This window comes from Dermacentor variabilis, chromosome 9, assembly GCF_050947875.1.
Source record: "Dermacentor variabilis isolate Ectoservices chromosome 9, ASM5094787v1, whole genome shotgun sequence".
NCBI classification, from domain to species: domain Eukaryota; kingdom Metazoa; phylum Arthropoda; class Arachnida; order Ixodida; family Ixodidae; genus Dermacentor; species Dermacentor variabilis.
In genome coordinates, this window is record NC_134576.1 from 135515726 (window position 1) to 135530966 (window position 15241).

At 48.9% G+C, this 15241-nt stretch overlaps 2 protein-coding genes across 5 annotated transcripts; one reads left to right on the forward strand and one right to left on the reverse strand.

The window, feature by feature from the left end:
• Window positions 1–202: 202 nt before the first annotated feature.
• Window positions 203–2333, reverse strand: LOC142558207 (monoglyceride lipase-like). The gene is made up of 2 exons (XM_075670365.1): window positions 2150–2333; window positions 203–323 (listed from the first exon to the last, which is right to left on the reverse strand). The coding sequence occupies exons 1-2, from the start codon at window positions 2248–2250 to the stop codon at window positions 203–205; spliced, it is 222 nt and encodes a 73-aa protein (XP_075526480.1). The 5' UTR covers window positions 2251–2333.
• Window positions 2334–7776: 5443 nt separating this feature from the next.
• Window positions 7777–14530, forward strand: LOC142557604 (uncharacterized). Of its 4 annotated transcripts, XM_075669567.1 has the most exons (4): window positions 7894–8218; window positions 9770–10988; window positions 13434–13902; window positions 13998–14530. In XM_075669567.1, exons 2-4 carry the CDS (start codon window positions 9805–9807, stop codon window positions 14355–14357), a joined length of 2013 nt encoding a protein of 670 aa, XP_075525682.1. In that variant the 5' UTR covers window positions 7894–8218; window positions 9770–9804; the 3' UTR covers window positions 14358–14530. The 4 variants fall into 4 exon arrangements, with proteins under 4 accessions (XP_075525681.1, XP_075525682.1, XP_075525679.1 ...); XM_075669566.1 differs by lacking the exon at window positions 7894–8218 and adding an exon at window positions 7777–7875 and having other exon boundaries at window positions 13434–14530; XM_075669564.1 differs by having other exon boundaries at window positions 7896–8218; window positions 13434–14530.
• Window positions 14531–15241: the final 711 nt, after the last annotated feature.

The following is a 15241-nucleotide window of genomic DNA, read 5'->3' on the forward strand; positions in this document are numbered from 1 at the left end:
TATTGTTTCACTTTAATGTCTCTTTGAGATGAGAAATTCGAATTCACACATCATGGGCAACCGCTGCTTGAAAACCAGATCGTTGCACTCTCTCAGATTGTTCACGACTATACGTACATTCGAAACAAAAAGCTATTCATTGCAGATCTTTGTTGTTCTATTAAACTATACAAACGCCACGGGTATTCGCCGATGCAGCACGTCACTTGCCATGGTCGTGGGAAAACACGTAGAAGCCCAGTCCAACAGTGGCATGGGCGAGGGCCTTGTATCCTTGGTCTTGAGAGTAGTCGCCATATCCGTGTGCTACAAAGAGCAGTGCCCTGCGACAATCAAGAAAGTTAATTTCTGGCTTGCCATCTTATGCCGTCGTGAACGATGCTCACAAGAACGCAACAAAAATGGCACGACAACGTACCACGCCGACAAAGGTTGCAGCTACACCATTTGCGGCGCCTTTAGCTAACTGCGCCAAAAACGTGAGGTCAAAGGTGTTGAGAACGTATCACAAGAATTCCTGATTTTAAATCTTTGTCTTTTAATTTCAGCGATTGCGTTGGGCGCATCAGTTGAAATTATTATTTTGTAGAACGTTTTCTCCCCCCTTAGGCTTCGTTTCCTATACTCGGAGAATGCATACATGCCACCAGAAGCTGTCTTCCTGGAGTAGCCACTGCTACAGCGTATGACAACCACGGCACACCACCTACTACAGTTCTGTAGCAAGCTTGCCCATGAGAGCATCTCTCCAGCCTAGAGAAACTGGGACGACAATCGTCCAACAAAAGGAAAGAACATATCTCCCTCCATTAAATCGTTCTACTCAATACAATTTCGATTTTGATGTCACCGAGTGGGGTTCATCGAGCAAAGCCTTTTTCTAGCTATCTGCTTCCTGTTTTTTCTCTATCCTAAACATGTATATTTTCTTTGTCATCATTATTCTTAAGTTTCACTCGTAGGACCAGGTGTGGGGTAATCGAGGGTATAGTTCGGCAGGACGGCGTTGCCAGTCATGTGAAATGCACGAGTGCCGATCGAGCTTTGCGGAAACGCCTGACCTAACTCTACCACGTAGCGAGCAGCAGCGCTACAGGAGTAATAAGTGAGCGTCATGCCAAAAAATGAAGTGTCACATGAATTATCAGCACTCGCTTCTCAGGCTGATTTCCCATGGGATATAAGGCTAGATATCTGCCGGTAACGACGTCATCGCTTGAGACCTTCGAAAAGCCTACGTCATTTGTTTTGAAAGGCGTCACATTTATAAAAAAAAATTCAGCTAAGCTTCATTCAACGTTGGAGTGCGCGCATAAACGTAAGCAAGCACAAGCTATTTTGTAAAGCTATACGGTGGTGTACGGACCGATCCAGCGTATCTCAGAAAAAAAGAAAGGTCTGTTATAGCAATATGAATTGTCATGTATGATTGGTGCACTTGAAGGATCTGTATACGAGAATTGTGCTGGTGGAACTGCTTTGCTTAGTTTACGTCGAGATACGTAGGAATCGCAGAAGAGTAGAAGTAAGGTTTATCGGACAAGCCGATCAGCTGCCTCACTAGCCTCACTACGGAAAACGTTCACAAGGAGACTACGTACTACTGTCACGTGGAAACAACCTACAAACTGCTGTCGAACTAAGAGTCCGCTAGGAGTATGCAGCTACTTCTATCACAAGAAAAAGAAGGGAAAAAAGCGGATCTTGGGTGTTACGTATGAAACCTACGATCTGATTATGAGGCACGCCGTAGCGGGAGGCTCCGGAATAATTTTCGTTACCTAGAGTTCTTAAACGTGCCCCCAGTGCACATCACACGACCTTTCTGTTTACCGCCGCCATCGGAACGCGGCCGCCGCGGCTGGTACCGAACCCGCTACCTCGAGCTTAGCAGCCCAGCGTCATAGCCACTTGTCTACGACGGCGGCCGCTAATCCTATCAACGTCATGTGCGTAGAAGGCCGTTTCTTGAACACACAACGCGCCAGCGTGAGAAACAAGGGCGATGACAGGTATATACGTACAACGAACGCGCGCCCGTCCTGCGTACGTATCTTTCTTCGTCCTTGTTTTTTCGCGCTGCCCCGTTGTGTGTTTCAGAATGCACTAGCTAGCCCATGCAAGAGTTTTACTGTACGTGTCGACGTACCTGGGCTCCGCATCCGTTCTCCAGGTCGTGCAGACGATGTTGTGGCCGTCTTCATTCAGAAACGAGGTGCTATCGTCGACACGAATGCTTTCGTTCGACATCTTTTGTCGACAAGTTCGTTTTCCGCATATATGGATTCTTCGGAACGTACGGGAGCAAGCGCCTTTCTTCGTCGTCGTCTTACGATGGTCTTAAAGAAAAGCAGAGCTACGCTGTATTCTTCATTTACACGAAGTGACGTCATACTGCAAATCTTGCAACATTCTGTTACTTGATATGTGGGGCTGAGCAACATTATCTGTTTTTCTAGAAGCTCCGAATCAAGACAGTTCGGAAGAAGCAATTTATTTATGGAACACTGCGCTTACGTTGCAATATAGTAAATGAAGCCGAACAAATATGTTCCCTCTCTTTCACTTCTATTCACCAATCCCTACCTGTCATAGGTGCGTTTCCCTCCCACCTGAGCGCTGGTAAGATTTGCGAATGGCCTTCGTTATTGCTACCATCCAGTGTTGCTGAATTGACTTTCTTACTTTTTGCTCTCCTGCTGGGGATGATTTCAGAAAGGTTAACCTCTGGCTGCGTTGCAATAATCGTGGTAGACGGCTAAATATCAGTGGCCAGCGGTCATCTTAGGTCTAATTTCAATTCTGACGCAGCCAGGAAAGGAGAGAGCTTCGTGAAGACAGCATCGGAGTCAAAAACATGCAGGCTACTTTGGCGTCCAAACAAGATGGCGGCTGAGCAGAATGTTTGCAAACCCGACGGGGAGGTTGTCTGATTAAAGGAGAACGTATATTTACGATTTTTTACAAGCTTAACTTAAGCTACGTCGTGTTTTGATAGGTTCGTACTCGCCAAGAGTTAAAATGCAGCAATAATATGCACTTCTATTGGCTTTTTCTTGTCGATGCGAGGTGACGTCCCGTTGCAGAAACATCTTACAGATGGTTCCAAGTGCGTTCCATTACGCGGACTCGAAGCTGTTTTCTTAGCTTAAACACAGACTATCTCGAATGCTAGTCAGAATTAGAGCACACCCTGTGTTTCACTCTCTCTCAAGTCGGTTTTCCATGACCCGGAAGGACCGCGATGCCACAGGCATGGCTCTGATGAGCGCCAGACATGAACGAATTATTGAGCCTATTCTCAAATTCCGAATTGGTTAACGACATGCAACGATGCGGGCACAGAGTGGAAAAGTGTCCTTGTGATGACGCAAGTGGTCGCAATCTTTTCATAAATCCCGGTTTTCTACGAGCGTTTGAATTAAAATCACGTTTATACCCAGCTTTTTTGTATGTAGACCCTACTCCGACAAAAATTGCCACAAAGCTTTGTAAGGTAAAGACAGCAACTGCCGGGTGACAAGTGCGCGACGACGTTGTTTGAAAATTAGAACTACTTATTGTTTGTTATGGATGAGTTGGTCACTACTGTGAGCCTGACCAGTGCTCGGGAGCGCATAAATATTCGTCAACTATACCCATGAGCTTCGTGTAAATTGCTTCCGAAGCCGCTGCTGCCATATAGCTGCCGGAGTGTCTAGATGATGATTAAGAGAAAATATGAGAGCACCCCTGAACTTATGAGCTGTGAATGCGAAAGCATTAATGTCCAATTGAATGGTACTGAGCGGTTCTTCAGTTTTTGCGCTACGAGTAATGTACCATAGCGATACGTGCTACCCCAGTCAGCAAGTAGCAGCAACATGCGTGCCAACGCCGCATGCCACTGACGCGGCGATGCCCTCAACCTTCACGCAACACCTAGAGCGCTGCGGCCGCAGCAGGCGTCCCATTTCGCCCGCTGTGCCAACGCCTACTAGATAGGACAAGGCCTGTGCACTTCGATGCTTGACGCCATGCTACCTTGCGCGACTGCCACAGAATCTAATTGGGATGCTCACGAATAAGGCGCCGTGACTTTGCTGTCACCGCTTTCGTCACGCCAGGCATGACAGGGAAAATTTCGGTCCAAGTAGCATGACGTCATCAAGAAGAGTTCACAGGCCTGCTATCTAGGATGTCTTGGTTCTGCTCCGACGAGAAGCGCCCATGCCAAAAACTAGCGTGACGTGGCGTCGCGGCGATGCCCTCTCCCCTCACCCAACACCTGGCGCACTAATGAGGGAGGAGGTGTTCGCTTTCGCGCGCTCTACTCCGTCGAGGCGCGGTGGTGACGTGGCGTCGCAGCCAATGACAATGCGAGTTTAGGTGCCGTGTCGCTGATACAGACGACAGACACAAACTGTTACGCTCAATGGGCCATTTGACGCTTTCGCATAAAGAGAGAATCAAGTAATACTTGTTAACTGGCAAAAGGAAAAGGACGAATCGTCATAATCTACTTGCGTGAATCTACCTCCTCGAAAGCAAAGGTTGATCTTCTTGGTATCGAAGCATGAACAAAAACACACACTAAAACTGAGACACGACAAGCGCAGTCATTACCTTGTTACCTTCATTACCCGATTTTTTACCAACCAGCCCAGCTGGCCACCCTTCTGTGTTGAAAGACTACAGGAAGCGAAGTTTTCGAGAAAGACTTTGGCAAATAATACTGCCAGCGGACTCCAAAGGAAAATGACTGCTCTTTTTGCCTGAAATGTGCGTAACCAAGCAACTTTGTTTCCGAACAAGAAGCTCTGCTATATCGGCAGGTTTGGTGAGATCACTGCAGCTCCGAAGTACGGCGGTCCACTAGTGAATGAACTCGTTCTCGGAATGCCCAGACCAGTTGATAAACCACAGGTTTAAATATGAACGCTATGCTGCAGTTCTGGTGAGTATTCTATACTTGGGATATAGTGCCTAGAATATACTTACTAGTGTGCCGACCGCCGAGCGTTTCCAATGGGAGACGCTGGCACCGCCGGTGATGGCTTCCACTGGAGGCCACCAGACGGCGACACTCTTTGGGACCGTGTAAAGCCCCTTAATCTCCCAAAGTAGCGCCATTCACTTCCCTCCTCCTCCGCTCGGCGCGGCCTCGACGGTGGCGCCGTCGGTGGTGGGCCTGCCGTAGCAGACGACGGCTAACACGCTACGGGAGGAAATCCGCTGAAAAGTTCGTTCGAGCCCTGCGGAGCAGTTTTTTCAATCGAGATCTTTCTTCGTCAGTCGGTAACTGGCCTTTAGAATTTCGTGTTCGAATTGTGGAAGAAATAGAGAAAAGGACCATTATTCAAGGCGCATTTAAGGCGTAAAGCGCGCGACGTTGAGAGTTCGTGTTGCTGAAACACGACGCATGCACGCGGTGTAATCAAACACGCGCGTAATTATCAAAGTTTCAGGTGTTGACTGCGTGAAAGTATGTGTACGTGGTTTCGTAGGTTCATTTACGTACCTGCAGGATACTTTTGTTCGGCCGGCGCGTGAGAGATTGCTGACCGCACACAGGCGGAATGGCTGTGTGCGGTCAGCAATGCCTGGCAACAGGGCCGTTTTTTCCATTGCGGGGTGCTTTGGTAATCGTGATGATATATTATTTTTTTTTACAAGTACTACTCCCGGAGGGCACATGTAATAGCTAACGGAGGCCTCTGAAGAGCACGTGACATTGCAATAATGCAGGCGTCGCAGGGAGTGTTCGCATACAAAATTGACTTTCCGCAATCTTATACCCCCTTGGCATGCACAGGCTTCGGCGGGCCCCATCCAGCCCTGGTTCTAGCTTTGGTGTTCCCGTTGCCGCTTTGGTGCCCTGGAAGCGCCGTCAATAATACGAAATAATGACAAGGTATTAAAACTAGTAAATAAAGTTTATTGAAGAAATACAATCGCGCCGAGGCGCCAATTCTAAAGCAGCGCTAGCGCGCCCGCGCGAGTATTATGAAACGCCAACAAGGAATTTACCGGCCCACGTACGACTCTACGATCAAAGTGCACGTTAAACATCCCCAGGCGAGCTCGATAAAGGTATGCGGAGCCATCCGCTACGACCTGCATTCTAGCTTTAGTCGCTTCGGAACCTTAAAAACGTTAATCACCACAAACCAAATCAATACATGCGGGCGTACATTCGAAGCTAAGACTGCATCGTAAGTCATATTGAGCCTTGCAAAAACATCGAGAATGTGTTAACTTCTGGTGGAGCTCAAAACACACCCTGAATAAAGTCGCTTTTATGTCACAGGCCAGCTGCAGATGCGTGCATTTCACCGCAAGACGAAACTACATGAAACAAAGAGAGCACATTCGAAAAAAAAAGTCAAACAAAGCGCTTAAAACCACGCAGAGCATGAGCACACACTTTTTCGAAGCGTAAGGCGTGAACTAGGCTCTAAATAAGAGGTTGTGACTAGCCGTGCGTTCTTTGCCACTTCCTCGAAGTCAGCCCGCCCGATCCTGCGAATCCACACTTCTTCTTGCGTTGTGCCCGCCGGATGGCAAAGCAAAAAGCTTTTTGCCCTCGCTGTGTCTGTTGCGGCAACCGAAGGCGGAGCAGCATGGCATCGCAATTAAGTTCTCGGCCCTACACATTCTATTACGCTAACGCACTCCGTCAGTCCACCTGCCGTACTTTCGTCGCGCAGGCCCAACAATGGAGGTTGGCGCGCGCTGGAAAGAAAAAAATATACAAAAGCGCGGCGCCCACTCCGCGCTGGAAAGAAAAAATATAGAAAAGCGCGGCGCCTGCTTCCACGTGACACAGATTGGCCAATGGGGGAGCGGAGGAGGCTGGGGCGACAGGAGGCGTGGAGGAGGACCCGCCAGGGTGAGCGGGGTGTCGGAAAGATCTAAGAATGGCGCTACTTTTGAAAAATTGAGGGGCTTTAGGACCGTGCTAACCGAGCGGCGCGTCTGGCGCGCGCGTTGCAAGCGCATCGCTTGCGCTTCGGATGCGCGTTCGTAAGCGCAGTCGGTTGCGGTGCGTTGTTGATCTCGAGCAAGTAGCGTATGGTACCTCCGCATGTTTCTGGGTTTCTTTTCTGTAGACGCGGTTCGCACTTGTGCCTGTTCACAGAACTGCGATGTCGTCGCAGAAGACGAGGCGTAAATACAGCACATGTTTTGCCCCATATTGTACTGGTGAATACCGTTGAAACAACGAGCGGGTCTCATTATTTAGCGCGCCTGCTGACCCAGAACGTTTAGCCGAGTGGGAGAAGAATATAAAATGGGCAGATCGAAGACTAACTCCGGACCTTTGCAACAAATTAAACGAGGTTTGTACATTGCTTCGCAAAAGAAAGTACAACTCCAATGTAGTCCGCAATGCACGTTGGCACCCCAGCTTGTGTCGCCCATGAAAATTTGCCCTGTTTAATTACCGTCAGTCGCAATAAGTGCCGTTAGGTGAGTGAACAGATCATGAGTAAATTTATCGTAATTAGCTACAAGTCGGTGTGAATTTAGCATTTGTGAACATGTGTCGCACATAATAGTTTACTCTGAAAAAAAGTTATACTCCTTCGGAAACCACGTATTTATTTATTGGTATTGTTCTAAGAAACACCCGGTATCGTGCAGCGTATTAATGACAACTGTGCGTACGATCATTTGTAAGTGCAAAAAAATTCTTTTGATTACGTTTTGCACCTAAATTAACTTTGCGCAGCGCGAGACGGGCTGGGACAGCCCATCGGCGCCTCTCGCAAGCGCCCGTTGGCAAGGGACGTCGCTCGGTGTAGCACGGCCCCTACGGCTGTCGCCGTCTGGTGTCCGCCTGCGGAAGGCATCATTCTCCGTGCCACCGCGAAGCCCGTGGTCAGCACACTAGTAAGTAAATTCTAAGCACTATACTTGGGAAGCTGCAGTGAGTTTCGGACAGACGAAAGATCCACACTGACAACGCGAACACATTTGCACGACGAGACGGACGCGGTTTGTGACATATTTTGTTTAGCATTCGTGACCGCTAACTTCTTCCAGCAATCAGCCGTTGCTTGTTGTAGAATGCACAGGCTCCTATACTTTGTAGACAACCCCTATCATCATCATTATAACATGAATGCACGCGAAACTGCACGCGAGAGGTAGCCACGACGACAGCCACGCTGCCTTTGCCGCACCGGTGGCAAAAACCCGAGGAGAGAGAGGCCTGCCAGAAGCAACGACAAAGGTAAGATGTTACCAGCTTCTTGTAGATAATTACTGCTGCTAAGTTCTCCCTTTCGGACGACGCCAGAAAAATCAGACGCTATATTTAAAGCGACGCTTTCTACGCCTTCGATGCGCTGGCGAGTCGATTCGGCCGACCGTGACAGGGGGTCCGCCGAAGTTTCGCAACCAATCTGACTGCGCGTTGCTCGCGTCTGCTCGCGTCTCGGGGAGACGCCTTGGAGACGCGCTCACGGAGAGCTTGAAGATCAACTAGCTACGGCACTTTTTCATTCCGCGATGCTCCGATCATCGATCTGTTGAAAATCTGCGCGAAGGTATGTGGTCTGAAAGTACTCACGACGGCTTTTGCTGCGCTGCGTTCATGCTTAAGGACAATTGGATGGACAGCGAAGAATAGCCAGAATGGCTTGGAACGCTGCACTTGCTCGTAAACGCGAAGCTGGGCCGGTTGGGCGAAGCCGGGTGGCGTCGATTCATAGCAATGAGACTCACGCAGCGGAGTGGCTTGCCGATCACGGGTGCAGAGGAGTACATTGAGAAACACAGTAGCAGGACAAATTCAGTTTGGTATGTAGTGTTTGGGATAGACTGATTTCTGTCGGACGTGCCTGAGAGGTATTGGGAGCGCTACAGGCTTACATCGAGCGAGGATTTCTTTGTCTGGCTAGTCGCAAGCCGTCAACATTCGTGGGCTGCTTAGCCTGTTTATGGCCTCGACACCTGTGACACGTAAAACTCCCTGTCGGAATACCGGGTTACACAGAAACGGACTGCAGCAACAAAGTTAGTAGTTAAGTTTCGAGGTAACACCATTAACCTTTTCACGCTCCCTCCTTTTCCTAATCCTCCTCCCCTACGGAGCGCCTCTACATACCCCGAAAGGTTCCCAATATCTCAATATGCGCACAAAAGCAAATAGCTTCTAGTTTGTGTACTTACACATTTATTATCAGTATTCGTGTTAAAACTGTGCTCCGTGCAGTAAACCTATAGATGCTGGCATAAACCACGCTACCCGAAAAAAACTTTGGGACCTTCTACATGCCATGTGACTACACTAAGCCAATCGCGCACGGGCAATGGTGGGAGATGGCGAAGATGAGAGCGGTAACTAGATGAAAGACTGACGCTACCCCGAAATTCTTTATCTAGTAACTTTACAACAGTTATCTAGTGACTTTACAGCAGCAACATTGGCAGCGATACGCTGTGACAATTTTAACAACCACAAGGCGTTAGGCACGTTTTTCCGTTACGTGGACGTTCTTCTTGAAGAAAAATAAGAAGGCCACATGTTATGATTAGGTCGCTGCTGACACTTCATAAGCAGCTATACATAGAATATAGTTAGTGATATAAATAATAGGTCAGTGTCATTGCCGGTTAAACTCTGCTACTCACGTTTGCTTCTCAGGTAAACCGGTATTTCGCAGAAGTCAATACGCTTACGGATAAGCTAAAACCCTTGTACTAACACTGCGGAGGCGGGATACGACATTTGTGTCTCGTGGTTGCTGCCCTTACCTATCGGCTGGCCAACAAAACGCAGGGCACCCGAAAGAGCCTGGGGCAACTTCACGGAAAATGGCCGACGAGCAGTCTTGGCACGAGGCACTCTCGAGGCTCGACTTAGAGCGGGAGTGCTCGGCGTACCCGGCCACGGAGAAGATCTGCTGGCTGTGCGACGAACTGGCCAAGTGGAACGGCGTCCTCGCTCCGCTGAGACTTCAAATCGTGGAGCACATACCCGGATACTTGTGCCTGCGCACGCGACCGGGAAGCAAGAAGCCGAAGATCACGAACAGTCCCTACAACGCGGCCTACTTCCTCGCTTGGCTGCCGAGGAAGCACCGGTGCGTCGTCGCCGTGAAGTTCGGCCAAGGCGAAATGGAGCTGGACCGATCGACCGTGCCCACCTCCTTGTACGAGTCTTACCCGAACGTGCGCCAAATCGCCATAGGAGGAATCGGCGCGTTTGAGTGCAGCTCGCTCATGAACTCCCTGGGTCGCGTGGCGAAACTCGAGGCCCTCGTCTTGGACGAAGCCACCGTGGGCGACCCGCTGTCGATCGAACTGGGCGCGTTGCTGGCGGCGAACGCGGCCACCGTGAGAACAGTCACCGTGACCAGGACCTTCATAACCGGCGGCGCGTCCAACATTCTCGCCGACAGCATTTCTAGATGCCGGAACCTGAGAGAGCTCACGTTCAACGCCCACTTGGACTTGCAAGGGCTGAAGTACTTCAACAATCTGCTTCAGTCGGCCGACCGCCTCGAAAAGTTGTGTTTGAGGGAAGCGCTGAACACCACAATCGAGCCCACCGAAGACCCGCACAACGAGGAGCTCCTGGCCACCGTCGCCGGCCTGGCTCAGAGGAATGGGTCCGTGCTGTCCGAGTTCTGTTACCACGCTTACACGCACGTCTTCACGAGCGTTCTGAGGGGCCTCAAAGCGAGCACGGTGCTGAGACACCTGGAAATCAGCAAGTGCGACTGCGTGACGGGCCCGACTGTCGGGTCGCTGCTCAAGTGCGTGCTATCCTCCTACGCGGGACTGCACTCGCTCACCTTCAGGGCCTGCGAGTTCGACATCACGGCCGCCGAGCTGGTAGCGGCCGCTCTGGAAGAGAACGTCACGCTGAGGCAGCTGATGGTGTGCGACGTCATCATGAACGTACCGCAGATGCAAACTCTGCTGAGAGCTCTGGAGAAGAACAAGACGCTGTGGTTGTTGCAAGTCGACTTCTTGGCTGCCTCGGAGGAACAGAGGTGAGAGGAAAATGTCTTGCGAAGTTAGTTTGTCTTTAAGTATACCGCTGCGTTTGTTTAGCGCACCGGGGCACAAGTCACTGCTTGCGCTCTTGTATGTCTCATCAGCCGCATCGATTTAGCAATACACCTTACAGTCTAGCTATGGACGCGAAGAAGTCGAGTGTGGGGTGGCGGCGATAACGTGGACACATTGCGCGAACTTAGTTTTCATAATGAAATGTCATGAAGAAATTTGAATCTCAAATGACGTGACAGAGAGTCAATGTATATGTACAATATCCGTAGTGTATTACGTTATCACATACATCCGCCACTTATAAAACTAGGAGAAAGGTAACGTAGCGCGCTTCTTGACGTGTGTGTGTGCGTGTCCTTTCGGCTCTTGTAGATCATACAAGCCACGTTTATATCAACGCCACACTAGCACATCGCATCACACGAGCGCATTGGTGATGCCCTGAACGTGGCGGAAGGAAGTGGGTAGATTAAGTATATATATATATATATATATATATATATATATATATATATATATATATATATATATATATATATATATATATATATATATATATATATAAGACTGCCGCGTTTATGTAGGGTTCCAAAAAAGTTGCAGCATAATGTTTACCAAATCCATAACTCTACGCTAAAAGATAGCATGGTTATGTGAACTGCATATGCGAGATCCTCTCAAGCGGACAGCTGTGATATTCGTGTGGAGCTTACGTGAAATTGTTAATTGTTACAATGCTTGCAAGGTTTTTTGGAAGTGTCCTACTTGCATATAAGTGGTATGCGTCAGAGCGGCGTATAATACATGATTTTTTTTCACGTGTAACCTACTCAATAGGTGAAGTTCACCTAATTGTCACATCGTGTGTCGTTATTCAACTGGAATCTTGCACACGATTCTTGAGTTTGTGAAATTTTGTGATATTAAGTAATTAAAAAGAAGCTATTGATACAATTATGTACTTCCTGGAGTGGGTAGATTTACCTTTTTCTTTAAGTGCAACAAACCTGGTCAATCGGCGCAGCGAATACCGCAAGAAATTATTTCTCCCTTTACAATATTTAGACAGAAATTACTGATAAAGAAAAAGTAAAAAAAAACTCTTCCTTTTACATTACTGTAATGCTTAGGACATTGTACGCTTATATTATTGTAATATCGAGCGAAATGCGACGCATTATTGTCACCTTCATGTAAATGAGGACACCACGTGCGATTGCTAAAAATGACACGCGTCGTCGCATACGCAGGTATGTTAACACGACCTGCCTAAATAACACTTGTGTGCACATAAAGTATACTTCAGTCGTTTTTTTTTAAATGAAAGCACACTAAAGTGTGCCATATAACAGTTTCGCTTCACCGAGGTCATTAGCTTCTTTTTTCCTAACTTATGAAATACGTACGTGACCTTGTTATCCTTAACAATAAACCATAATCTCCAGGCAGTGCCAGGAGCCCCTCTCGGGTGGTGAACTTCATAGTTTCCCACAAAAGTTAATATAAGGAACACGATTGCTGCGACAAATTCACGGGAAGTATGGGTAGTAAGCGAATTCACCTAATCTACGCGCATAATTAAATTATATCCTGGGGTTTCACTTGCAAAAAAGAATCGACCTGATTATGAGTTACGGACTCAGGATTAATGGTTGACACCTAGAGTTCTCTACCAAGCAGCCAAAGCACGTTAAACGAGCGTTTTCGAATTTGGCCCCCATCACAGTGCGGCCCACCCGGCCGGGAGTCCAACCTCCCACCTCGTTAGTAGCAGCGCAGCGCCATAGCCACTAAGCCACCGCATCGGGTTTCTTTATGCTTGTGGCTACAGACGTACTTGTGGCGTTACCTAAACGTTTTGCTTTTCTAAACTTCGAAGCAATCAGATTTTATTTCCAAATTCATAAAGACAATAGCTATCTGGACTTATGTGCAAGTATATCGTGAATTATTACATGTGCAACAAAACATCTTGTTGAATGTGAGCAATTTAGAAGTTCACAAGGCCGTTTGAAACAAAGAAGTCGCAGTTTGGGCGAATCAGTGTGCTAACAATCGTTGTTACCAGAGTCGCATGCCCCACAGTGCTAGTAGCACCCGTAGACAGCAGCGCCACAGTTTAGTTAGCGCTAGCAATTTTTCTAGGAAGCTATGCGATACACAACAGCTTACATCGCGTCTCTGCATGAAATGAGCGCTCGTAGCAGATCTTCTCGCACTGCCGCTTACGATGCGTCACGGCGACACTTCTGATAGAGAGGTTGCGCTCGCCTCGAAGGCACAGAAATTGTTACGCGTTGGATAACCCATCCTTTTATTTCTAGGTATGACATGCCTCGGAACTCTTGCGATAATGCGCAAGAAATAATTGCTACCCGCCAAGAAGTGCATCGCATGCTTTGCTCTCGTTTTTCCTTTTTCATCAGGTGGATGCTCTCCGCCCAGTTGTGCCAAAATGACCTCTACGCACGCGTGCAACTGCCGTGGGTGAACTCGGATGCCCAGTACCTGAGCGCCATCCTGGGCGAGCCCCGGCTGTGCCCCAACCACTTGCAGCTGAACGCGGGGCGGCTAAGCGACGCGTACTTCGCGATGCTGTGCCGGGCCCTGTCGGGCTCTTGTTTCGTGCGATGCCTGTCGGTAAGTCTCTGGCGGGCCCGTCCCGGACAGATCGACAACCTTCGAGAGGCCCTGAGGGCGAACACGTCGATCGTCGAGCTCAAGCTCCACGACTGTGAGAGCCCCGGGTCCGCGGTCAGCGCCTCGGTGGGACTGCGAGCCAATCGCGGGGTCGCCCAGCTGTGCGTCATCTGCAGCGACGCCATGAAGCCCTCGTCCGCCGACGAGTTCGCGTCCGTGCTGGCGGCCAACGAGTTCCTGAGCGACGTGGAGCTGGTGTGTACGCGCGAAGTGAGCCCCGAGTGCCTGGCCGCGGTGGGTCGGGGTCTGCTGCAGAACCGGAACGTCGTGTCCTTCTCGGTTCGCTCCAGGTGCATCGCCGAGTCTTCGACTCGACACATGGAGGTCGCCGTGCAGAGGAACGTGACGCGGCTTCACCGGGCCGTACGCTTTGTTCTGGAGCGGGACCGCACGAAGCCGTTCGCGGAGGCGTTCGAGGTGTACGAAAAGAAGGCGGTGCTCACTCTGCGCGTGATGGCCACGTCGGGCATGAGCGAGGCGGAGGCGGTCGCCGCTGTGACGTCGGCGCGCCGCTTCATTCGGAGGAACTACTTCTCGATCAACAATGTGGTCGGTCGGGTCATCGAGTGCTGGCCCGGAGAGGGCACGCAGATCGACGCCCTCAACTACGACTGCTGGTTGGCCATTGCAGAGCACTTGAAAGTATCTGATATTGTTCATGCAGGATCTCGTGAAGATTAAGGATGATTAGGGGCAGTGTGCGGTTGGGCCGGAGGTTCGACCCTCTAGTCCGTACATGAGCACGACGAATCGCTGCAACAAGGGTGCATTTTTCAGTAGCAGTTGCTGACGTTTCATATTTATTAAAATGTTTGTATTATTAGCCAAATTTTTATAGCCTTGTTTTCTCCGAAAAAAAAAACATTTTTTTCCGTGTCGGATGCTCTAATCTCTGCCGGGCCTGCGTATCAATGCAAAATGTTACCATATTGCACCATTCCCAAACACCATTGTTTTATGGACATCAATATCACTAGTATTTAAACACACTAGTATTTAAGCACAGTATAGGGTGTCCTTGTAAGTAAGAACAACAGACTTGTGCCGTAGCCAAATCAGACTAATGGTCACTCGCTACCAAACTATAGCCGCTACAACATGTGACATCAGTAGCTACTGCATCTGCTTTTTTTCCGGTTTGACGAGAAAATGTTCTTGCAGCTACATCATCTTCGGCTGTTGACAAAAGCATCTATTGCAGGCGCCTGGCGAGGTTAGAACAGTGTTCTTTCACAGATATTAATTCCAATGTAATAGCTTCTTTTTTTTTCAAGATATATTTCCCCGTAGCCACCAGGTCCTTGGTCGATAACTTTCAGTGGGTATGTGCTGCTGTCCCTGGGCCATGTCAAAAATAACTACTTAGACAGGCGATAAACTGACACCCGTGCACCACATTTGTGTTTACGATGTGTCCAGTTACCTGTAGGTGGGCTGGCTTGGACATACATAGGGTACGTGACAATGTAGGGGTGGTGGCAATGCCGTTATCGAAATCATATTTGACAATAAATTGATTGGTTATAATCTTTAC